The 25,137-nt window shown below is 38.2% G+C and overlaps 1 protein-coding gene across 1 annotated transcript in view; it reads right to left on the reverse strand.

Moving 5' to 3' along the window:
- Positions 1–25,137, reverse strand: part of LRP1B (LDL receptor related protein 1B) — a 1,279,381-nt gene that overhangs the window by 1,024,730 nt on the left and 229,514 nt on the right. The window contains exon 2 of the mRNA XM_026647738.1: positions 4,952–5,074. Within this exon, the coding sequence (XP_026503523.1) occupies positions 4,952–5,074 (123 nt within the window). The remainder of the gene's footprint in view (positions 1–4,951; positions 5,075–25,137) is intronic.

The following is a 25,137-nucleotide window of genomic DNA, read 5'->3' on the forward strand; positions in this document are numbered from 1 at the left end:
CTCACCATTATAGTTTAGGACCTCAGCAGCAGCAAAAACTCAAATAGCTTCTTAACTTTTGCTGGAAGAAAGAGTCCAAATTAGGTACAATATTGATATTACTTTAAGCTTTGTGACACTACTGAGAAGCCTCACTTATTTAACCTCCAATAACAAGAAATGTATTGAAAAGGCTAATTTAGTAAATTAGGTGAGATTCAATCTTTAAAATTAGCTAACTCTTGCCCCCCTCACAAACTTCAATTTCAGGATGGATTTTAGAAGCTAATACAGTCTCAAGATCCTAGAGAAATTACTGTTTTAACCAACTCTTAGAAGATACATAGTATAGGTTCAAGTACGCCAAATTCTAGTGATGGGGCCACCAAAATCAAATCAGAACTGAAGCATGGAGAAAAGGCAAATGATGCTATTTTAAAATATGATATCTCAAGAGCCAATATTGCTATATATTATTGAAAAGATGGAATTGGGTTTACATGCAATGGCATATTGATGTATTTCTGCCTCCTTTTTCATGAGATAATGGATCTTAAAAAGATCAAGTAGTACTTTGGGACAGAACTACAGGCCGTTTACCACATAGTCTGGATCCTTACAATATCCTAACTCACCAGGACCTGTTCACCCCAAATAAAGTGGATGGAGCTGGTTGTTTTCTAGTGAAAGTGATTCCGATGTCATTTAAAGAAGATCTACAATGCTAGGGTAGAAGAGAAGGCATAACAAACTATAAAGAATGTGAAAGGTAGGAAGACTGTCTGTACAGTCTGTCTGTCTCAGGCCTACTATGATTCTGCTTTGTGTTCTGCTGGGATAAATGAAATTGTTCTCCTAAATGTTTATGCTGCTAAGACAATGGATTGAAAATTGCAGAGATATTGCACATTGTCAGAAAAACAAGTATAGATACTGTACTATGTATTTGGCTCTATAAGATATTCATGAAGTAAGAACAATGCTTGGAGTCAGGGCCAGTTCTGACTGGTAACAAAGTCTGCAGCCACATGCTGAGAGAGTTCTGTCTATCTTGCACCGTACGTCAATCCCCCTTTGCACACCACATTTTAGGAGTGAAGGCCCCCACCTCATGGCCAGAGGACAGCTGTGAGTCCTGAGGATGACAGTGCTCTATGCTGGAACTACTGCTGAGCTGCCTGAACAATTTTGTGAGGGAGAAGGGTGTTTTGTTTTCGAACCTGATGCCTGCAGTTTTACAGAGAAATCAGGTTCTATTCCATTTCTTTTTTCCCCCCTCCTCAGCATGGTGCTCTTTGGCAGAAAAGAGTCTGAGAATGAGGAAAGCGAGAGAGAAAGAGAGATGTGCAAGCAAGCCAGAAATAAATCCTGAAGTTGCTAACACAAAAAGTGTCTAACTAGTAAAAGACATTTGTCATTTGGATGTCAGTGTTTTGTATCTTTGACACTATCACTGAGAAAAAAATAATATCCCGAAATAGGATGCATGATCTAAGTCTCTGGATTTGGTTTGGAAAGCCATCGGCACTTGTTGGTGGATGCACGTGTTCTATGTATGAGGAGTATTTTGGGCAGAGACCCAACAAGTGAACAGGACAAGCTGGACATAAATCTGTGGCTGGAAATGATAACATTGTACAGGGAGTTGGCATTTCAAGACATAATTAGTGAATTTTCCATCTCAAATCAGGCAGCAACTGAGCAGAGAGGCAAATATATACAGTTATCAGAGGCTAGTACATACAAATATTATACAGTTATCAGGTGACAAATATACTAAAACTGGACACTTATGTGCTCCGTGTTGCTGGGGTTCTGTATTCTTACTACATGCTTCAAACAGGTGACAGCATAGCTTTTGTCATATTTAGACATTATTACTCAAGGTCATTTGTAGGGCTGGACAAATGTGGCAGAAAACCTTTAATGTGTATTGACCTGATTTTTTAAAATTCATTTTCTTCAACCAGATTTACTTCCTACAAATAGTCCAGCAAACGAGTTTATAGACAAGAATGTTTGTGGAAACAATGAATTTTAAGCAAATATTTCAAAAATTCTGTGGGCATTCACACCAGAATCTTGATGTAATGGCTTAAGTCCATCTATCAGTAAAAGAGAAACATGCAATGGGCTGAAGTAGATTGATATCAATCCATTGCCTTTAACAACCCCAAAATAGTTGCAGAAATTATTTGGTTAATAATTTCAAAGAAAGAATATATTAGAAAAAAATACAATTCTCTCATGGACAATTCACTAAGATAAGAAACAAAATTTGTTCAATAAATTATTCATTATGAATTACTGGACCAGCTTTTTTTTTTTTTTTTTTTTTGTACTATACAGAGCAACAACTCTTCTGGGAACAGAATAATCATTGCTAAAATAACACAACAAGGTAAAAGGGGATTTGCTCTAAGCATCTGATTTTGCTTTTTTGAAACTATTTGTGAGTACATTTAGCACTAGTGAAAAGTACCAAACTGACAGCTTGGTGATGAAAGCCCCATATCCACAAACCGGAAACAGCTTAGGCAGTGACAGGGCAACTCTGTCACATTCCTTTGCTATTGTTATGGAGGGCCCCCCTCCTGAACTCCCTTCTCCCCACCTTCCAGTGGTCAGCTAGTTTCATCCCACTGTTGCCAATTTCGTCATTTTCCAACCTCTCCTTTAAATTGGAACATCCCTTCCAATTTCAATTTCTGGGGAAAACACTGGTCCTGATCCAATACCAAATGAAGTCAACAGGTGCTGGTTTAAGCATTAAATGAGAGAGTACATAGTTGGTTCTCCATTTCTATTTAATCCTAGATCCCTTATTGAATTTGCTAACAAGAGGACTAGTCGGTATCAATTTTTAGTGGTATCTGTCTGATTCTACCAACTCATCTTGCATAAGTCACTAAAGATCTGCCAAATGGTAACAATTTTCAGCCACAACCGAACAGAACAACGTGTGACCTGGCGTACTCAAAGTGAAATGCTTTGTATCCTTATCACCCATCCCTCAAGTCCTCATATGCTTCATAAACATTTGGTATGTAGATTTATTATGTCTTAAACAAACACCACAATATAAGTTCTATTTAGAAAAGTGAACTATGATGTTATATGTATAGATAAGGTTATATTTTGTGGAAACCTCTTGGAGTGTACTCTAGTTTAACCAACCCAAATATTTCATTTTAAGCACTGATATTTGCACTGAGAATTTGGAGATGGTTCACACGGCCTTTTTAAAGATGTTTCTCTTTATGTGCATCAGCTAAGCAGAAAATCATGATCAAGTACAGAGTAGGTTCAGGCAAAGAACAGGAAAAATTCGGTTTCACATTTCAAGATGCTAATGAAACAGAAAGGGTTTAATCCTCAACCGGTGTAAATTGGTGTAGCTCCATTGACTTCAATAAAGCTATGACGATTTATATCAGCTGAGGATTGGGCCCAAGAGAAGAAATGATGTGCGGTTATTACCAGTTGAGTGATTTTCTCCTGATGCCAATTACTGTCAGGAAACAGAAGTAAGTAGGGATTTATGCACATTTATATGCAGTAGAATGAGTTTGGCATGGACAGCATGAAGGAGCAAGGCACTCCATTTCAAAATGCCAAACTATGCTCAACAGAAAAATGAGGACCCATTAATACTAATACCACGATTTGGGAACAAATCTATAGGGAAGATGTCCTCAGCAGGTGAATAAAATAGAGAGAAGGAGGTAACACTGCTAACATAATATGTTTGGTGCCTGTCACCCAGACTGATCTCTTACTGCCAAACCATGAGGTCTTTTTACTGGAAAATTCTAAAGAATTATTTTGTGCATGTCATTTTTGTAGCCCATTTCCGCAACTGATATTCCCTTGTGAGTACAAAATTATGTTTAAAATACAGCCAAAGAAGCATAGCTTTAAACGAAAAAAGATGCATTGGGAAAGGAACATGTCACAGCTAATTATGAAAAAATATTTCATACTTATATGCAGCTTTTTTCTCTTGAGGATTCAAAGTGCTTTACAAACCATTACTCAGTGAACCCTCACAACAACCTCAGAAATTAACTATTATACCTATTTTACAGATCAGTAAACTGTAGCACAGGAAGGTTAAGTAGCTTGTCCAGTGTCAGATAGCAAACCCGCATGTGTAGATTCCCTGTCCAAGATTTTAAAAACTAGGATTATAGTCCCTAATTTGATTTAATACATGGTACTTTCTGTACCTTTAGCAGGTAAAGCAAATCTCTAGCTTTTTATATTGCACTAAAAAGAACAGTGCATTTTGTCAGTATCCTCTCTTACATGAGCTGATTATCATGGGGACATAGACCAGGAAGTTCCCTCATTTTCCTCATAATGTAGGAAACAAGGGAACATTAAGATTTAATATCACTTCATCAGTAGTCCAGAAATCTGAGAAGCCTGCAAGGGTTCTGCTCTGGTCTCCAGCCGCTCTCAGTCACAGAGAAAATATTTATTTTTATTAAGATTAAGCATGTTCTTTTAAATCTTTCCCTGATGTTTTTAAATACTTTGCCTCTTTTGTCTTATTACACTATTCCATGTTTTGCCTTCCCATCTTCCTTTTCCTCCTTTGAGGTATCAGTGCTCCTCTCTCTGACATTGTGTTGCACTATTATTTTTTTTCCCCTTTTTTGAAGAAATCTTATTTTTCTTCCTTTGTCTGCCATTGCTTCTGCCTACTATAGCTATTCTACTAAATCAGTAAGAGAATATGGAACATATGCTCTGATGATAGTGTTCATTATAAAATGACAGATGAACAAAACACCTTCCAGTTCTTTCATCTCACACCTGCATATTGAGTGTAACCTATTCTCCATGGTACAAAGATGCACTTGGGATGGGTTTTTTTAAAACCAAAATCCACTCTTATGACCATACAGTACAGCTATCTGTACACTTCAAAGGGAAATAAGGATAACATGCAGTACTTTTTACTTACAGGTATCTAAAGACTCATCTGAATCATCTGGACAGTCGGGTTCTCCATCACATAGCCAATTTTGAGACACACAAGTCACATGATCATCGCAAAGAAACTCTCCTATGTCACACAGCTGTTCTTCTGAAAAGGAAAATGTTTTTACATGGAATGATTAACAGATGAGTGAAAATAAAGAGACAAAATGGTATGATAATTAAATAGGAAATTAAAGCAAATACACAAAAGAACATGACTATGAGTTGAAAGCTGAACAAGATCTTTAACAGCCAGATTATGATGATTTAGACTGAGCAGTGCATCACCCTCTGCAAAGTCCTACTGAAGTAAATTAAGAGATTAAGGTACATCCAGACATGAGTAAAGATAACATAATCTGTCCCTATAAAAATAAGATAGAAGTTTCATATTTTTTTTGCTAATTTTTAGTTTCAAGCATATCATCATGAGATCATCTTGGTCATTATATGGAATCCAACAAGCTTTATGTCTATAATATCTGCCTGCATGAAATGGCTGGTTATTGTCAGAAATGTCTATTTGCAGGAAAGGACTCAGTGACAATATGATTTCCTTATTTTGTTCTCAAAGAGCTTTAACAAATTGTGCACCCAAATCAAAAGCTTTTTCCAGGAAAGGTCTTCTGTGATAGCCAAAGACCCTGCTCTCATAGTTTTAACTATTTTTTTTATACTGAGTTTACTCAGATGACATTAAACTCAAAACCACATCTCATGTTAAAAAATAATAATACTCAAAGAAGTACTACTAATATTAATACTCATGGTTTCTACAGTGCTTTAAAAACACTAAAGGCCCACTTTAAAAAAAAAGGGGGCCTTAATTGTTTGCAGGCACAAATGCTAGTATTTAACCACTTAATTATTTTTGCAAACCAGATAGATTTTTTTTTAACAGTAATTTTGCTGATCATGGCTGTAAAATTGTAAACTGAGTTTAAAACACTGGCCATAAGGGACCAACACTGCATGTGTTGCACACCAAAAACACCTGCTGGCTTCAATCAACAATTCCTGCCTTACTGAAGTTTCAGGTTGAAATAATGCAGGAGTAGGTAATCATTAATTGAACCTACAACACCTCTGTGCAGTAAATACTATTCATTTTACTGATGTGCAAATTGCAGCAGTGCCTTTCCCAAGGTCACACTGCAGATTAGTGGACAGAGCCCGTCTAATTCTTCTCTCAGTTACACCATTGAAGACCAGAAATAACTCTATTAAAGTCACTGGTATTGCAACAGTGTAAAATTGGTATAATTATGAGGAGATTTAGGGCTCCTGCTCCCTCGTTCCATTCCTAGACCAGTACATCAGCTCAGTTCATAGTGAAAGCTAATAGATGTTGCTATGATTTCCAATTGTTATTACATTTCATTGTTTTTATATATAGCTGTTCTGAGTGACTGAAACTGACTGGCTCTTACATGAGATCTGTTTTGCTACAGCATGTGATTAAAGGCTTCTAATTATCAAGGAGCCCATCGGTGGTTATGTGCCCATTCTTAGTTATGTGTGTTAATGGTAAAATAGTCTTATGAAGACAAAATCCAATGTACTTCGTAGCAATGTAATTGTCATCCTAGACAATAGTTATATATAGCATTGTCTAATCAGGGCAAGATGTGCCTCTAGTGTGCTTGCTAAAGCAGTCTCAGGGCTTTAAAGAACATTCTTATTGTTGCACAGTTTTAGGGACAGTTATATATTATCCCTCTAGGAAATAGCAGCTTGTTTCAAGTAGCCTATTTATTTTGTACCCAGATATTCCATTTTCAAGGTCAGCCTCTGAAGCTATTGATGATTACACATTTAAATAAGTGAATTTCCAGCTATTATATAAATAGACATTTTACATTATTTAAAATTATCTACTGTGCAGTTCTTTGCTCTTTAAAAGGATGAGCATTTTTTGTATGTTTTTCATTTATCATATTTAGTAAAACAGCCTACAGTGCTGAGCTGCTCAAGCTAATCTTTTAAAAAAAAATCTTCTCTTTGTTAAAAAACCCCCCAAAATACTGTATAATTAAAAACATAGGCTTATGAGATCATAGAGGATCTTTGGGGAAAAGTTCAAAACTCCTAGTATATGTACCACTTCCTAAAAAATAGCACGGGAAGCATAACTGAGAGAAAAAGTTTTGCCATTTACAGGTTATCCTCTTTTCTTAAGGGGAGTTGTATACAGAAATCCATATGTGTCAACACATATCAATTTACTATTACTTTCAACAGTAATGCACTTCTAAAAATTAACCTTTTAGCACAAGAGGATTTATGTGCAACTTTCCATACATTAGGTTGAAAGTATAACCCTCATGTAGTGCCACATCTGTTCTACTTAGAGGCAGATGTTTAAAAAAATAAATTGTAATTATAGTACCAAAAAACTACAAGAAAGCAGTAAACTAACATGCCAACTTATCTATATAATTTAAATACAGCTCAAGAGTGAACTACTCATTTATACAGAGGTACTCTTATAATGTACCATACATACTGGTTTTGGTACAATTTGGTATCACAGCTGTGCTAGGAATATTAAATAAAGTTTCAGTGGGATTCATAATATTTTATTCAAGTTATATCGATGTAAATTTTTACACTACTAGGAAATTTCAGAAACCCAGATACTAATGCTCATTCCTTTAAAATGTACAAGCTAAGATTCATAAGAGATACTGAAATATTTTAAATAATATATTAGATAATATTAATTTCTTATTGAATGTCAGAACTAATAGCTAAAAGGGGCCATGGCAGTCTAAAAGTACAACAAAGCTGTGATTTGTGGGAACACATATGCAGATAAGTAACTATGCACATGAGCAGTCCCAATGGGACTCAAAATTACTCCCATGCATAAATGTTTATCAGAGTGAGGCATAAATGTTTTTTTTTTCCCCTTTAAATTCTGATTGGCAATAATTTGGGTGGAGAGAGAAATCCACATTTACTGTCATTCACTGATTGAAATGTAATCCTCTGAGCCTAATTATATACTGCAGCCAGCAATGACTGGAGGAAATTACACTTTAAATCAATTAACAATTCCAGCACAATTATTTAAGATTGGAATCATTGTGAAAAACCCAAATTAAGGGTCATTGAAGTCAATGGTAGTTTTCCAAGTCTGGGCCCTAGGCATTTTGTTTGTTTGTTTTACTGCAATAGACCCATATTAGAGCTGAGTTAGCATTATCCATAGCTACTAGGACTGACATTGGAGACAAGTTAGTTGTTAGTAGGAAATGGGCTTCTTAAAAAGGAATAGAGTCCAATTCCTCCACAGTCCTTAGACACTGCACTTCTGAGAAAGTGATAACACACCAGACAGGAGACAAGCTGTGAGCCTGTACTATCATTAATTTAAAGACCTTTCTCCTCTGCTACATTCCATTATGGTTTATACCTTTATCTTTCTTAATAAAATACCTTTTTCCTCCTTGATGTCAACTGCCAGTCAAAAGGCATCAGAACACTTCTAATGCCAGCAGTAATGAACGGAAACGCATGACAGAAGCCTCTGAATAGCACCATAAATGCCCAAGTAAATGGCACCAGTGGTTAGGAAATATATGAAGGGGCAAGTGTCTTATCATTTTCAAGGGTATCGAGTGTGACACAAAAAACTTTTTCTGTTGTGTGAAGAAAATTTAGGGTGAGGAGAGAACAGTTTGCTATCTTCCCAGAAACACGGATATTAATTTTTTTAATGGATCTTACTGACTACAGAATTTGTAATCCTCCCATGTCTATTAAACACCAAAAAGACGAAGTCTTTTTGAATCTCAAAATGGAATGTATGCCTGCAAAAAAGCCTCCTTACCAAAACTAACAACAACAAAAATTACACAGAGCAGGTCAGAACAGTTCAGTATAAAGGAACTATATCTCTGTAAATATTTCAGATCATATTTAACATGCTTCTTTTAAGAGGAGAAAATATTTGTCCTTGGTCATTTTAAAACTGATGAGCTCCTGGGTGGTTCTTTATTCAATGGTGTAGAAAGTTAAAAATCTCACCCTTTTGCTGTCTTACCCTTTTTACCATCAGAAAAACTGATAGAGCAAAAATCCTACTTTTTAATTTGCCAAAATACATTGGGGGGGGGGATTTTGATTGGCATAAAGCAGCTTAATAGGATGCCCATTATACTATCCAATTTTTATTGGCATTTAAATTATCCTTTTTCCAATTCAGTTTTCTTTTATGTTTCCCTTACAGATGTATGTCTTTCTTTTGTCTGTCACTTTTGTAGCTCCTTTGAAATCAATCAGCCCGGTTACTTATAAATGCTGGACTAATGTGGAATTAAAAAAAAAAAAAACTGACCACCCAAGAGATGCTTCCTTATTAACTGCAGAGAAAATGGTTTCTTTCACTGACACTTCTTCCTATTCTTTTTTCATCTGCACTCTGTATGCTGCACAGCAAGACTCCCAGAGGAGGAAAAATTCACATATTTTTAACATACTGATACTTTGTGAGATACAGAGCAGATGGTTAGAAATCATCTCTCTATGGGTCAATGAAAGCTCTACCTCCCTAAGGATAGTACTCCATCCTGTGTTGTAAGCACCTGGCAGTGCCTCTTAGAATTAAAGTTTCACCAAAACAACTGACTTTGTGTTAAAGTAAATACATTTCTAGGTCCAAAAATGTCTCCCTGTATAAGACGGACCTACAGTTTAAGAAGGGAAACCTTAAAATCTCCCTTAGTTTCTAGAAAGTTTGTATAGGAAATATCCTAATGAACAAAATTATTAATGTCATACAATTAATCTTATTTTGGACTGCCAAAAATTCCACTAAGACTATATATTTACCCTTATTTACAATTTCCAAAGGTTATCACATTCATATATTCACAGCCACAGAGAGCAGCCATTGCTAAATGAGTAGAAAAATACTTTGAATGCAAGGTGGTGACCAATGTCTGCTTGCAAGAGGAAAACTGCAATTTTAATAAGACAGTTGCCCTTTGTAGACATGCATTTAAATCCTAAACGATGCAAAGGGATAAAGGTCCATTTTCTGTGATCACATTAGATGTCATAGGTATCTGGGTTGTTCTTATTTGGATGAACGCAAATTATGAAAAGAAGGCCAATACGATTCTTAAATAGAACTATATATAAATTAAGTACTTGTCCAGAAGATATATATCATGAGAAGGTAAATGAATCTCTGTTCATCTAGTTAACTCTGCCTTAAGAGGAGAACACACACACAGTGTAAATTCCACCATCAACATGAAAGACGCTTACATTAAGTAACCACCCGTACATTGTTTGTTGTTCTATGAAAGAGTTTATATTTCTCTCTAGAACGATTATTGGTATAATTTTTTGAAGGTGGGGGCTTCCAAAATGCTCTACCTTTCCCACTTTTACTTCCCTTTCTCCTCAAGAGCCTGGTATTGTGGTAAAAACTCCATTCAACTAGAAGACCTATATCGTGCTCATTTAGGTGCTTCTATCATCCTTCAAGGTACCCTCAAGGTACTTGTGTGCCGTCTTCAGAGTACTCTCAGCCTCCATCTGCTCAGAGCACCTGGGACCCCAAAAATCAAACCTCCCATATGGCAGCACTTTGCAAAGTAAACACTTAAATAGCCGTGTAGATTTTTGGTCCATTATAACCTGGACTGTGCTCATTAAGCTCTTGATAGACAGCCTAAAATGAAAAAAAAAACATGCTTAAAATAGTTCTAAAGATACATTCAAACTGTTTCAAAGTCTTTGATCCAGAAGAGATGTATTTTTTTTCCTGAAGCAGGACACCAGATTGGGTGGACAATGCCCTGAGTGGCTCACAGAATCCTGCTTATCAGGGTATGTTTACACAGTCCATAGGAGTGAGCCTCCCAGCCCTTGTTAATAGACTCAGGGCAGCAAGGCTCCGCTAGCGCTATAAACATAGCTATATAAACAGTGTTTTGAAGTTGCAGCTTGGGCTGGAGCTCAGGCTTTGAAATCTAGGGAAGTGAGTGAGCTGCAGAGCCTGAGCTCCAGCCCGAGCCACAACTTCAAAGCACTGTCTACAGAGATATTTTTACAGCACTAGGGTGAGTTCCGCTAGCCTTAGTCTATTATCCAGAGCTGGGAGGCTTACTTCTGTGCACTGTGTGTACCTTCAGAAGCTTGGCTCATGTGTTTTGCTCACATGTTCAGGGTCAAACTGATTGCTAGATTCAGGATTGGGAAGGAATTGTCCCCCATAAGGTTGGGTGGGATCTGTGGGGGTTTTCACCTCCCTCTGAAGCATAGAGCACAGATAACTTGCTAGGATCATCCAGAGAGCTCACTTACAAAATTCCTTGCCTTTGTAGGGGCCTCGGGCATTGGTGGCACTGTGGCGTCTCCTGTTTTCTGCCTGTTGCACACAACAGTTTAATCTCCTGGAGACTGAAATACTTTAATCTCACCCAAATTATTGGGCTTTATATAGGGGTAACAATGAAAATTTAATGGCCTGTGAGATACAGGATGCCAGACTTTAACCTCTAAGAAAGTATGACACTATGAAAAAAGATACTGAAACAACAGGCAATATTTAGAAAGAGGTCAAAATAATTTGTGAATAGACCTTTTTCAAATTAGCAGGTAGTTTTAGTGAGATTAAATTAAAGTAAGAAATACAGATTTTGCTTCATTCAAAATTTCTCACAAAATGTTTTGGTTGTTTGATTAAATGAAATCAACATTTTAATTTTGAAAAAAAAATATAAAAATAATCAACATTTTTCAGTTTCTTCCCCCCCTTCTCCCTCCCGTCTTTCAAAAAAAAAAGGGGACGGGAGGAATCTCCTCCCAAAAAACCAAATGTGAACATTTTTTGGTTGGCAGTTTTTCCTCAAAAACCTAAAAAAAAATAGACCCAATATAACATTTTCCATGAAACATTTTTATTTCAGCTGAAAAGCCAGTTGAACTATTTTTTTTGTTGGGCGTAGGACAAGCAAGCAAACAAATCTGTTCCTACAAACATTTCTAGCAGCTCCCTTTGTGAACATAATTGGTGTTTGAAAAGGGATGATGAGATCAGATCAATGTCAGAGAACTTTGGCATAGATTTTCTAATCAGATAAACACCACAAGTTTGAAATGAGAATTTGGATCAAGAAGTGACAGCCAAAGAGGGCAAAGCATGGTTAGCACAAAGACCCTACATAAAAGCACTGTCAAGACCTGGTCTCAGACTCCTGACACAAGCAAAACTCCTAGGAAAGTCAGCAAATGGTTTGTCTATATAAACAATCTGTTTTCTTCCAAAGCATCAGAAGAGAGAGACTGAAGGAGGAAAGGAAAAAGATGCATTGGTCACAAAACTCAAAATTGAGTTGAACATTTCACATTTTGATTTATTGAGCTTTGTATTCACATTTTCTGTATCGATGTACCCATGATTTTGGATGTGGAACTTCCATTGATGATAAATGGCAGTTCTATCACATTTCAAAGCTATTATACGCCTATTAATTATCACTTTTAAGTTCTCAATTCGTTTTGCTCTGATTTTAGTTAAGTTATCTTAATTATGTTTGTCTAACAAACAAAGGGAACTTTTTTTCCTTTTAAAGCTTGCTTTCTGTGTGGGATTTCCTTTGATATCTTAGTCTGAAACATGGAAGAGTTTTCAGATTAATTTCTGCCAAATTTATTTAAAACTGGATAGTATTTTCCAATGCCAGTTTATGTTATGAGTTGTCATGTGCTAAAACTTATTATGACAGCTGAAAGCAAGGGGAGAGAGCATGTGCATTAGTTCTTATTTGACTGCTTTATTTGTGATTCTACAGCTCATATTAGCACTTCTTGACTTAGAGTGACATTTGTAAAGCACACAATTTTAGTGTAATAATTCAGCTGCAGGAAAATGAAATTTAGAGTGAGAGTTTAAGGCAAGAAGGGACCACCAGATCATTTAGTCCAGTGGTTTTCAAACTTTTTTTTCTGGGGACCCAGTTGAAGAAAATTTTTGACGCCCGCAACCCAGTGGAGCTGGGGATGAGGGGTTTAGGGTGAGGGAGGGGCTCAGGGCTGGGGCAGAGGGTTAGCGTGTGGGAGTGGGGGCTGCAGGATGGGGCCGGGAATGAGAGGTTCAGGGTGCGGGAGGGGGTCATGGCTCTGGGCTGGGGGTGCAGGCTCTGGGCTGGGGCCGGGAATGAGGGGGTTGAGGTGCAGGATTTGGGGGGGGCTCAGGGCTGGGACAGGGGATTGGGGCACGGGGTTGGGGCACGGACTTACCTCCAGTGGCTCCCGGTCAGCGGCACAGCTGGTGTGCAGAGGCAGGCTTCCCAGCAGTCCTGGCACCGTGGACCGCGCTGCGCCTGAAGCGGCCAGCAGCAGGTCCGGCTCCTAGGCGGAGGAACGCAAGTGACTCCGCATGGCTCTTGCCTGCAGTCACTGCCCCCCAGCTCCCAGTGCTCGGGGCGGGGGAAGTGCGCAGAGCCCCGTGGCCCCCTGCCTAGAAGCCAGACCCACTGCTGGCTGCTTCCGGGGCACGGTGCAATGTCAGAACAGGTAGGCACTAGCCTGCCTTAGCTGGGCAGCACTGCCGACGGGACTTTTAACGTCCCGGTCAGCGGAGCTGACCAGAGCGACCCAGTGCCTTACATGTCGTGACCCAGTACTGGGTCATGACCCAAACTTTGAAAAATGCTGATGTAGTCTAACCACCCATGTATCACAGGCCCCCAATGCAACCCAACACCTGCACACTAAACCCAACAACCAAAATTAGACCAAAATAGTATAGCCTACAGGAGACTATTATGTACCACAAAGAGAGAAGAGGAGAGACAAGGTTTACCAAGGCCCCTGCATAGGCAGGGCATTGATTACATGAGATATACCCAGACAATCCCAGAGAGTGACCCTTACTCCATTCTGTAGAAGGACAAAACCCCCAAAGGTCACTGCTAGTCTGACGTGGGGGGAAAATTCCTTCCCATCCTCACATATGGCAATCTGTTAGACACTGAGCATGTGGGCAAGAACAAGCTATCTAAGCATGTGAGAAAATACTTAGTGCCACCTCAGAGCACTGGCCTACCCCAGCCAAAGTCTCATCTCCAGTTATGGTCATCTCTGGTCCTTCTGAAGAAGGGTATTCCTTCTGGAATACATTGGGGATCGGTTGAAGCCCTGAAGATTTATGCAAAAATCTGTTTGCTGTCAGTCCCTTATAAAATGGTAAGTATTCTTTTGCACTTGATGAGTAGTAAAATGCTCTGCTAATTGTTTCTATCTGACTTGCTTAAATAAAGTGTTGTATCACCCAGAGTCCTTAATGGGAAGGGTTAAAACTTCATTTACAGTGCTCAGATCATCTCCCCCAAATCTGTGCATGGAAGGAACCCTCCAAAGTTGGATTGCCCACCTACCATGGAGCAAGAGGCCTGGCTGATTGCCCAGCACCATTCTCTCCACCATCACCCAGCCACCTCACAGGTCCTAAGGAGGATTCTACACAGGTCCACAGTCTACGCAGGGAGAGGTACAACAGGGTGGGGCTGGAGAGGGATGCACATCATCTCTATGCTTGTCCAATAGAGGGGGAACAAAAATTGATTCTGTATGGAGACCTATTGGGATGGCACTGGCTGTGATCATTGGGGCCACGTGGGGCGAACAATCTGCCAGACATCAAAGTCTGTGAGAAGACACCTGCACAGATGACTATTGACTTACAGAGAATCCCCAGGTTTGTGGGAGAACCCTTGAGCTTTTGCAGTGAGTGAAACTCTGCTCTTCGCCTGGTCTCTCCTAATCTAACACAGTAATGTCTCACTGAAGGGATCCTGCTAGAGATTTTCTACATCCGAGGCTCCTTGTGTGGGTTTTACCATACAACACAATGACCTGGTCCCTAATTTGGTATGTCCTGTGGCCTGAGAAATCATCAAGCAAATGTTTGGATACTGACAAAAGACCAAAATATTCCTGAGACATTTTTACCTAATCAGTTGAGAGCCACACAATACAAATCTCTGTAAAATATGAAATTACATGATAGCGATGTCTTCTAATGACACAAAAATACCTCAGGATTGCAAATGTCCTCTCATGACATAATAGAGCTACTCTAGTGATATAGAAATATTACCTATAATCATATTATTTACCAGTCTGTACTCCAAGTCTTTTATATAAAGAAAAGTTGTCAAAACCCCAGCAAGGTAAGTACAAGATAGACAGAATTTTGCAGACTGATCTTCTTGTATGACCTATGTGAAAAATGTAGGACCAGAGTCTCTGGTGTAATGCTGTCTTTAATGCTGGCTTAATTGGACTGCGGGAGCTAAATGATAGGGAAAAGCCAGCTCATTCTTCCCTCACAGATGAAGCATTACAAGACATACAGAAGATTCAGGGGTATAGCTTTATAAAAATACAGAACCATAGGATCAGCAGGTAGCCTAGTCTCAATACAATGAAGGATGGGCCATCCACATGGAGTGCTAGACCCTCCAGTCTCCTTCCAGGCACTCCTTTGATTCTGGGGAAATGGATGGCTTAGTAGCTGACTACCATTTGCATTTTGGTCTGCATCTCCAAACTACCTCCTCTTTCAAGGTGGCGTGGGGAGAGAAGTGACAGATAAGAAGTCACTGCATCTCTGAAATGCATTAATTTCCCAGGGGATTTTCTTCCAGGAACTATGCAGGCAACCCAGGGAGCCCGCCACCTATAATAGTGACTTACCTATCCAACTGGCTATGCACTCTGACATACAAAGAACCAAAAATATCACTGTTCATATGTAGCAGTGACTTGGGGCAACAGGAAGCATGCCTCTAATCCTTTCCTTCTGGGATCTATAGATTCATTTTGCATACATTCACACATACTTGCTCCCACTCAAAAATGCATACTGGAGAGAAGAATAGACCCCACAAAGAGTCTTTACTTTTTCAGGTTCATGCTAAGATGCAACAGAATGCCTGTGAAACAAAGTCCCCCAGCTTCCTCCAAATGAGTGTCAAGGATGAGCAATAAGGCTAGGACTGGAAACAAGCCTACTGGCACCTTAAATAGACTTCAGTCCCATTCAATGGCTTGTTACACATACAGCTTTTTGCAAAACTCCACCATCTTCTGTGATGTCACTGAGTTAAAAACATGACACGTTCCTGCTGGATTGTCTCATCCTCCCTTAAGACAAATAATTTACATGTAATATACTATATTCACTCTGTCTGTTGGAAGCTGAATATATGTATGAAACTATGCTAAGTTACAATATCATTCACAAGATATAGTGCTCCTCTGAACAGATGTGCTATCTCTATGAGCTTCTACATGCTGAGGTTTTTAACCATTATAAATAATGATAGAGGATAATTAATTTAGATAAAATTGGTACATCTTTTTATTATCCTTCTGTGTCATTGATTTCTCTAATTCAGCACCTTATATCTGCATAAAAACATTATAAAGATATTTCCTTTTCATATTTCCAGCTAGATTTTTACAGAACTAATTTTTTTCTAAACAAGGAAAAGCATGTACTAGAACGCTAATGACATTTGGAGATGAAAAACGTTTTAGGGACACAGCAGCATGTCTGCTGCATTTCTTTATTGTCAATTTAACTAAAAATAACTGCATGCTGATCTTTTTAAAAAAGTTTAATTTATATAACTGCAAAAGAGAGAAAACATAATTGCATAATACCATAAGTATGTTCAAAGTCATTGTTCCAGTTCTCTAAAATTATCAGGTATAATGTCTTACTATAACGAGAAATAAAATGAAATTTTAAAAAGTCTACAATTATAGTAACTGCCGGTATTAGTCAAATACTCTACATGGAGAAAGAATGACTAGACCATATTAGAAAGGTTGTAATTACCAGACTGCCCTTCTACCAAACCACACGCTGGGTCAACTGCCAACCCTGCTCCCTTTACCAGAGATTATTACATAATCAACTCCTAACCATGCAGCTAAATCCAATAATTTGACAAATCTTTTAGTAATGTACCATTTCTTTGCAGGAAACATCTCATGATTTCATAATGATTCTCTGGAGGACATTTCTTCTTTTCCCCTTTCACCCCCAGTTCAACTTATTGTCATTAGCCGCTTCAGAAGTCATCAGATATGTCTATCCAAATCTGAATTGTTCCATAGTGTTACAGTAATTCAGATTCAGACATAAGACAAAAAAGCTAAAATTACATTTTCATCCATGCTATCCATAATAGAATAGTAGTTATCCTCCTTAAGGGAGAGATGTGAGGCCTTCAGGGATGTGAAGTGCACAGAAATATTAACAGCAGTCAGTGGAAGTACTAAGACTACAACCCAAGGTCTCCCAGATTGCAGCTCTGGGCATATTCCCCAAGCCCTAAAGGTATTGTGTGGTGGAAAGGGTCTCTCTGTCTCTCAGATGTGTGACATTTCCCCTGAGATGCCTGCATCCTTCACAAACCTGTGAAATGAATGAGTGCCAGATGAAATGTGCAACACTTGGCAAGTTTGCTTTTTGTTGATAATGCCTTTCATTGGAGGAACTTCAAAGTCATTAGTTAATGAGATCTCATACTAGCTCTGAGAGAGAAACATTGAACAACTTGACCAAGGTAATAGAGTGAGTCAGTGTCAATTAGAAAAAGAGCCCAGGAAACCTGATTCCTCAATCCCTTGTAAAAACACCTCTTTGACCCTCGTCCATTGGAAGAATAGCGAGTAGTTCTGATGTATACATAGCAGAGCCTGAAAGAGTTGAACACTTTAAAGAAAATCCTTTTAGCATATTATTAATATTTAAATATTTATGTCATATATCATTTATACTAAAATCTATAGGAAGGAGGCATTCATAGCCAGTTCTACCATATTTTCATGGTCATGAGTGATAAGCCTGCAGTCAGTACATTTCTCTCAGAATGATTCCAGTTAAAATGACATGAAATAATGATGAACAGGTTTTCATAGCAGATGCAAGTGCCTGATTATATAATTCAATTTTAATGACAAATATGAAGGTTTTGTTTTGTGCAACAGAAGAGAAGATTTATATAATCATATGAAAGAATTAAATCTTATACACATAAACACATATGTTTGTTATTCTAATATAAAACAAATGCTTACTAATCTACAGAGAAATTAGGTGGGGGACATGGAGTGAATGACCGTAGTATATCCTTTATACTGAACTTGGTGATTAAGAAAGAAGAGAGAATTAAAGGAAAGATATATCTAAGCCATCACTCCTTCATAAATATAATATCACTTGCCTAGCTACAGAGAGAAATCTCATTAGCAGATTTAGATGCAACATTCCATTCAGATCAAATTTGATACTGCATAACATGGCTGCTATACTTTTGTTAACTTTAAATGACAATACATTTTATAGAATGCAGTTTTTTTGTTAATGTTACAGCAGGGAAATTATATTATCTAGGTCATTTTAATAAACATTGGCTCCGAGTCTGCAAATGATTCCAGAGTCCCATTGAAGTAATGCATGTCGTATTAGGTAGGCATAACAAACGGTTGTAATTTAATTGTAAAAATTGAGTCAGTGGGACTTTGGGTGAGTGCTGGGGTCCACCCATGCAGATTCAATTGCAATATAGGAGTTACCGAGCCCATGCTTCAATGAGTGTAGGGAGAGATTCCAGGATAAGCCCCATGGCTGACTGATCAACATCTCATACTTATCATTTCTTATTTTTTTCCTAAAATTCCAGAATCTTTGCTTTCTTAAATACTATTAGCAAAGTAATAAGCATTAAATACCTGTTACACAACTATATGTGATGTGATTGCTCTATAGCATCACAAGAAAGTATTTAAAGTGTCACCTTATAAAAGCTGTGGATCATTCCATGAAAAAATCAGGTCCTGCAGCGATAGCCTATGGTGCAATTTTGTTGCTCATATATCAATAGATTTATAGTACTTTCATACTTGACACTTATAGCTGACAATATATATACATAAACTGTTCCCTCAATATGTCTCATGCACCAATCTCTCAATGGCAATGCTGGTTTTATTAGGTGAGCTTTTCTAACTTAACAATAAAAATTACAAGCAGAAAGTTTTAAAGGCTGTTTACTAAGGCACTCATTGCACTTCATTAACATTTACAGGTATAAATAGGAGCTACATGAGCTCCCTGGGTACAGGCATGTGGGGTTAAGGAAGCCTGTGTGCCTGCTTACTCCCTACTGGAAGTAAGTGATGGGGGGACAGGGTAGATCCTTGGCTGTTCCTCAGTGTGCTGGCAAGCAGAGTAGAGTGGGTTCCAGGGGTTATAGAGTGGGTTCCCATGTAGAGCAGCAGAAAATCACTTCAGCCCTAAAGCCAGGAAAAAGTGGGGTAGGATTGTATTTCTTGAAAGGAACTGGGTACTCCTGGGGCAGCCCTCACAATGAAGGTGTCTTTGGGACACAATTTGATCAACAGACATGTAAAGAATATCAAATACAAGCAACTGAATTGATTGGATTATGCACGAACATAAGAACAGCCATACTAGATCAGACCAATAATTAATCGAGCACGGTATCCTGTTTTCCGACAGTGGCCAATGCCAGATGATTCAGAGGGAATGAATGGAATAGGGGAATTATCAAGTGATCCATGCCCTGTCATCACTCCCAGCTTCTGGCAGTTTAGAGCTACCCAGAGCATGGGGTTTGTCCCTGGCCAACTTGGCTAACAGCCACAGATGGACCTATCCTCTATGAACTTATCTTATTCTTTTTTTAACTTAATTATACTTTTGGCCCTCACAACATCCCCTGGAACAAAGTTCCACAGATTGACTATACATTGTATGAAGGACTTCCTTAGATGTGTTTTAATCCTGCTGCCTATTAATTTCATTGGGTGACCCTGGTTCTTCTGTTATGTGAAGCAGTAAATAACAATACCTTATTCACTGTCTCCACACCATTCATGATTTTTTAGACCTCTAGCATATCCCCCCCCCCAAGTCATCTTTTTTCCAAGCTGAACAACCAGTAGTAATCACTGTGCAAATATATTACATGTTAAAGTTTAACAGTAACCTTATTAACAAAATGTAAAGATAATTATGATTAAAGAACATCAGTAACTGAACTATGCTACATGTACTAATTCAATTGATATAAATATACACATACTGTCTCATTAAAAAATAAAAATTTGTATTGATATCTTGTTGTCATTTAGCTGCCTGTGAGAAATGCTATCAATTTTCTAAATTTTAAAATAACTGTAGATGAAGTAAAATATAAAATTAGTTATGAGAAAGTTCAAGCATGTAGTTTGTAATGCCAAATATGTCTCTGACAGTAGAATATACACTACTCTGATGTGCCGTAAAACCACAAATGTGTTCTGTAGTGTGATCCTTAAGAAAAAAAAAACTTTCTAGATAAAACTGTTCACTATTTTTTGTAATAGAAAGAAAGAAAGAAAGAAAGAAAGAAAGAAAGAAAGAATCGGGTACTATTACTTTGGGATTCAAACCTGCAACCCTTATTCAGATGATTGGTCTCCCTGAAGTCAATGGGACTACTCACTTGAATAAGGACTAGTTGCATAAAGATGGATTGCAGGGTTGGGCTTTTTATGCAATGTATGCTCCATGAAGAACAGGTCAATTTCTTCCATTAATATGTTTTTAATGGTGTTTATTCTTCCACCTGATAGTCGCCCTATAAGAATAACATCTGCTTCTGGTTAGGACTTAAAAATTATTTGGGAAAATAATATAGGAGTGAAATAAATATTATGTAACAAGGTGAGTAGATTAGTAAAACACTCTAGATAGGCCAGAATCAGGTTTCTTGGATTATTTATGAAGTTAAGAGGAATACCTTTCTCTTATTAATAACTTCTCACTACCAGAGGAGTTATTCTGAAAGAGAAATACAGAATTCAATTCTGCAAGGTGCTGAGCGTTCTTGTGAAATGCTGAACACAATCAATTCCCACTGATTTAAGTAGGAGTTGAGGGCACTCAGTACCTCAGACTGTATGATAGACATGAGCAGACAGTATTCTGTGAAGAATAAATTACAGGTCAAATATACCCAATGTCATTTTTATGTGAGACAGACAGGAAAGACATCTGTCTAAAAGCTGCTAGGAACAAATGCAAGGTATTACCTCCTACATAGCATGGAGAGAGACTTGAGTAAGAAGACAGAGAATTGAGCACCTCCAGTAGTCCCAATATCAAATGTGCCAGGAAACAGTGAGGAGGACAGTGAGGTAAAGGGTGCCAGGAAGCTGGCTCTGGCTCCTTGATTCTGAAGGCCAGCCCTGGCCCCCATGCAAATTTGAGCTGCCAAGCACTGTGATCAGCTCTATAGCTGGCTAAAGCCCTCTGATTTTAAAAAGTAAATTATTGATCAACAATTCAGATTTTTCCACTACTGAAAAAAACAAATTTTAACTAAACAATTTAAAAGACTGAAATTCAGGAAATATCAGCAAGCTATAAAATTAAAACCATAAAAATATTTCCTCAATTAGCAACCTCAGAACACAACAGAGTTCTGCTTTAAGCTGCAACAGTAAAAACATTAAATGAATTATTTTTGTGTTTGTTATCTGTGTGTGGGACAGGGCACTAAACTCAGACTCAGGAGACCTTCTGCTAGTGGCTTGCTATGTGACTTTGGTCAACTCATGTCACCTATTTGCCTCAGTTTCCTCACTTGCGAAATAAGGAAAAGTATAACTATCTTTCTATGTAAAGCTCTTTGAGCTATTTAAGAACCAAACAGTGTTAATTATTGACTAGCTTCAATGCTCTCACACATATTAAATGCAATATTCTGTACAGTACACAAAGCCTTGCAAACTGTCATTTTCTTGATAACATTGTCATAGCCATTCAGAGCTACCTTCTGCTGAGATTTATTAAACAGATTCAGTATGCCCTGAGATTAATCCACAATTAGGTATGGATGTCAGTACTGCAAAAGCTTAATAATTAAGTACATCCCCATTTGTTCTAATATAAATTCCACAGTGCTGAGGAACATGAACCCTGATAGGCTACTAATAAACCTTCTGGTAGTTCATAGTTAAGGTCACACTATGCCTACTCTTGTATTGAATGCTCCCAATAAGAACAACAACTCCACCAGGTTACTGTAAGTGTCTGATCCTAATCCCACTGAAGTCATAATGTTTCCCACTGATTTCAGTGAGCTTTGGATCAAGCTCCAAACTTCTCTTGTGAACACACCTTTTCTACCATTCATCATTATACCAACTTCCTCACTCTCTTGGCAAGACAATAACATCACTACAACTAAAACAGATACTTACATGGAAATGCAATACTTGCCATGTTTGTGTTTTTAGCATTATTGAAATGCAGTTCAGCAGCTGGAATGAAAAAAAAAGAAGAAGAAGAAAAAAGACGAGCGAGATTCCTGTAACCATCCATAGAACACTTTGGGAACTACAGCTCTGACCTACCCAAAACCAAAAAGAGACTTTTTTCCCTCTATACTTGCTCTGCACACACCCATCCACCCCTACAGAATTGATGTGGGTTGGTCTATGATTATAGTGCTGATAGTGCTTTTGAGTTGTTTTTGTCCGTTTCTTCTGTTCTGTTACGTAGAGCACCAAATTGTGAAAGTGTCCACCAGCTGGGGATTCAATAATAACATAGTCCATTGATCCTGACAGACTGTAGTACAAAGAAGATCTATTAGCAATGCTCTATTAGCTCTCCCCATATTTTTGTCAAAAGGAGGCAATACCATGCCACAGTGCCTACAAAACAAAACAAAAACACTTTAATCTCCCAGTCATGCAATGGCTGCACTGTGGGGTAAATGTGGGGAAAATGGGGCTGCACTGTGGGGAAAATGGCTGCACAGTGTGGGGCTATTGGGGTGTTACTTTGATGAACTCACATTGAAATTCCTTTCAGTATACTGGAACCATGTTTTCCTGAACAGAGCTCTTCTGGGCCATGGAGGAAGTAAGGATATTTTCATTTTTTAACCTATAACAGTCATGGGGGGTATACAGAATCTCAGGCTCTTTGTGTGTTTATACACACACATCATATAAATACATACACACTGTGTGTCTATATATATGTACATTACTCACACTATATGCAGTATATGGTATAATATACTGCAGTGAAGTAATGTATAATTTAAGATGAGAGTGAACGAGGGACTCTCTCTTGTTCACGAATGTCAGATCTTCATTCTGGAAGACCCATTCCTCATAATGAACAGTGTAAATAAATGCATTATTTGGCAGAAGTTTAGCTTTTAAAATATTTACATCCCCAATGTAGCTGTTTAATTTGGTGTTTAGTACCATATTAGTTTAGGGGGAAATAAAACTCACACATTAACTATGAAGGGAAATGCTTTGTACATCTGCTCTACTGCACCTGTTCTAGCTTGATAACAGCTGCTTTATGGTGTCAGAATCTATTTGAAACCCAGAATGGCCTCCGTTTCAGCACACACCCTAACAGTTACCACCAAGCAATACTGTAATTGAGTTACCACAGGTTGTAAACTTAGATCAGGAAATTATTGTACTCTCAGATACTGTAGAGTGGTGACCATGGGGATATGTCAGCTTTGTAATATTGGGAACTATACTGCATTATTGGTGAGAAATTTCAAATTCATGAGAATAAATTGACTAGAGACCTTATTAACCAACACTACTATTATTAGCCGGGCCGCCCAGAGGGGGGGCAAGTGGGGCAATTTGCCCCAGGCCCCGGGCCCCACAGGGGCCCCCACGAGAATATAGTATTCTATCGTATTGCAACTTTTTTTTATGGAAGGGGCCCCCAAAATTGCTTTGCCCCAGGCCCCCTGAATCCTCTGGGCGGCCCTGATTATTAGTCAATTTACTATAGAAGTAAATATTACTGTTGATGAAGGCCCTAGTTCAGGAAAACATCTCTTTTCAGGACAGCATTTAAATAGGTGCTTAAAAGTCCCGCTCAAGTCAAGTTTTCCTGAAGTGCAGCCAAAAAATATAGCCCATTATGGAGTGTGCATTATACTCCAGTATTAATAATGGGAGATTAGAGAGCACTCCGCTTCATAAGAGGTGTTCAAGCATCTTCAAGGAGTGTTGTCCAAATTCCTGAGGAGTGCTGTGAGACAGGCCCTGAGTTCTCATTCCTGCCAGATTGTGGAATTAACTTAGGAAAAGGGAACACTTGTGGCTATTTATCACTTGAAACCTTTTGTTTAAACCAGGGGTGGGCAAACTACGGCCCAGGGGCCGCATTCAGCCCTTCAGACATAAAAACCAATCCAGCTGCTAATTCCACCAGCCCATTTTGTTAAATATTTTTATTTTAGGAGAATACTTCTTATAGTGAATAACCCCCATGTACAGTAATTGCCGTTAAAAACTTATCATTTAACAATGTTTACCACACCATGCTATTGAACATACATAGCTGTTCCCTAAAATTAGGACAGAAAATAACTTCAGTATCTCAAATATTATGGTATGGCCAGTAGTCACTAAGTGTTAACTTTTCAGTGGCACCTACTATATTTTGCTGAGCAAACATAACCTCAAGATAGACTGATGGATTGAATTTGGATTGTATAAGCTAAATATATCAACTAAGGAGAAACAATTATCTTAGTTAGTGCCATTACTCCTGAGAACTACTGCTGCAATTTCTGGCTCGCATCCTTGAAGATTATTTCTATTCATTTCAATTAAGGTCTAAACTGAGTCTTTTCTATAACGATGCTCAAGTAGATCTGAAGCACTCACTATTCCATGGAAAGCATACTTACTTTCGAATGGTAGCACTATTCTCTCTTTTATCCAAAAGAATAGAAATGGACCACTGAAATGTGTTTATGTGTGAGTGGGGGTACACTCATTTTTAAAGGTGGCTCTATTCTCCATATATTGTGCTGTTGCAGAAATATGGTAGAACCACAGCTCCCTAATTGAACCAATCAGAGATAGTGGTGGGTGTCCTTTCTGACCTGCAATTAGACCTGCTACTGAAGTTATGTGGATCAAATTGGTATCCTGCACTTAACCGCAGAAGCATTACAATTTCAAACGACAGTACTGTATTTTTAGCCTCTTAAGGTTGGAAGGAACTTCTAGTTGATCTATTCCAGCCCCCTTCATCTTTGCAGGACTGACTGAATTACG

The sequence above is a fragment of the Terrapene carolina genome, unplaced genomic scaffold (genome assembly GCF_002925995.2).
Source record: "Terrapene carolina triunguis isolate 2854851 unplaced genomic scaffold, T_m_triunguis-2.0 Scaffold62, whole genome shotgun sequence".
Classification (NCBI taxonomy): domain Eukaryota; kingdom Metazoa; phylum Chordata; order Testudines; family Emydidae; genus Terrapene; species Terrapene triunguis.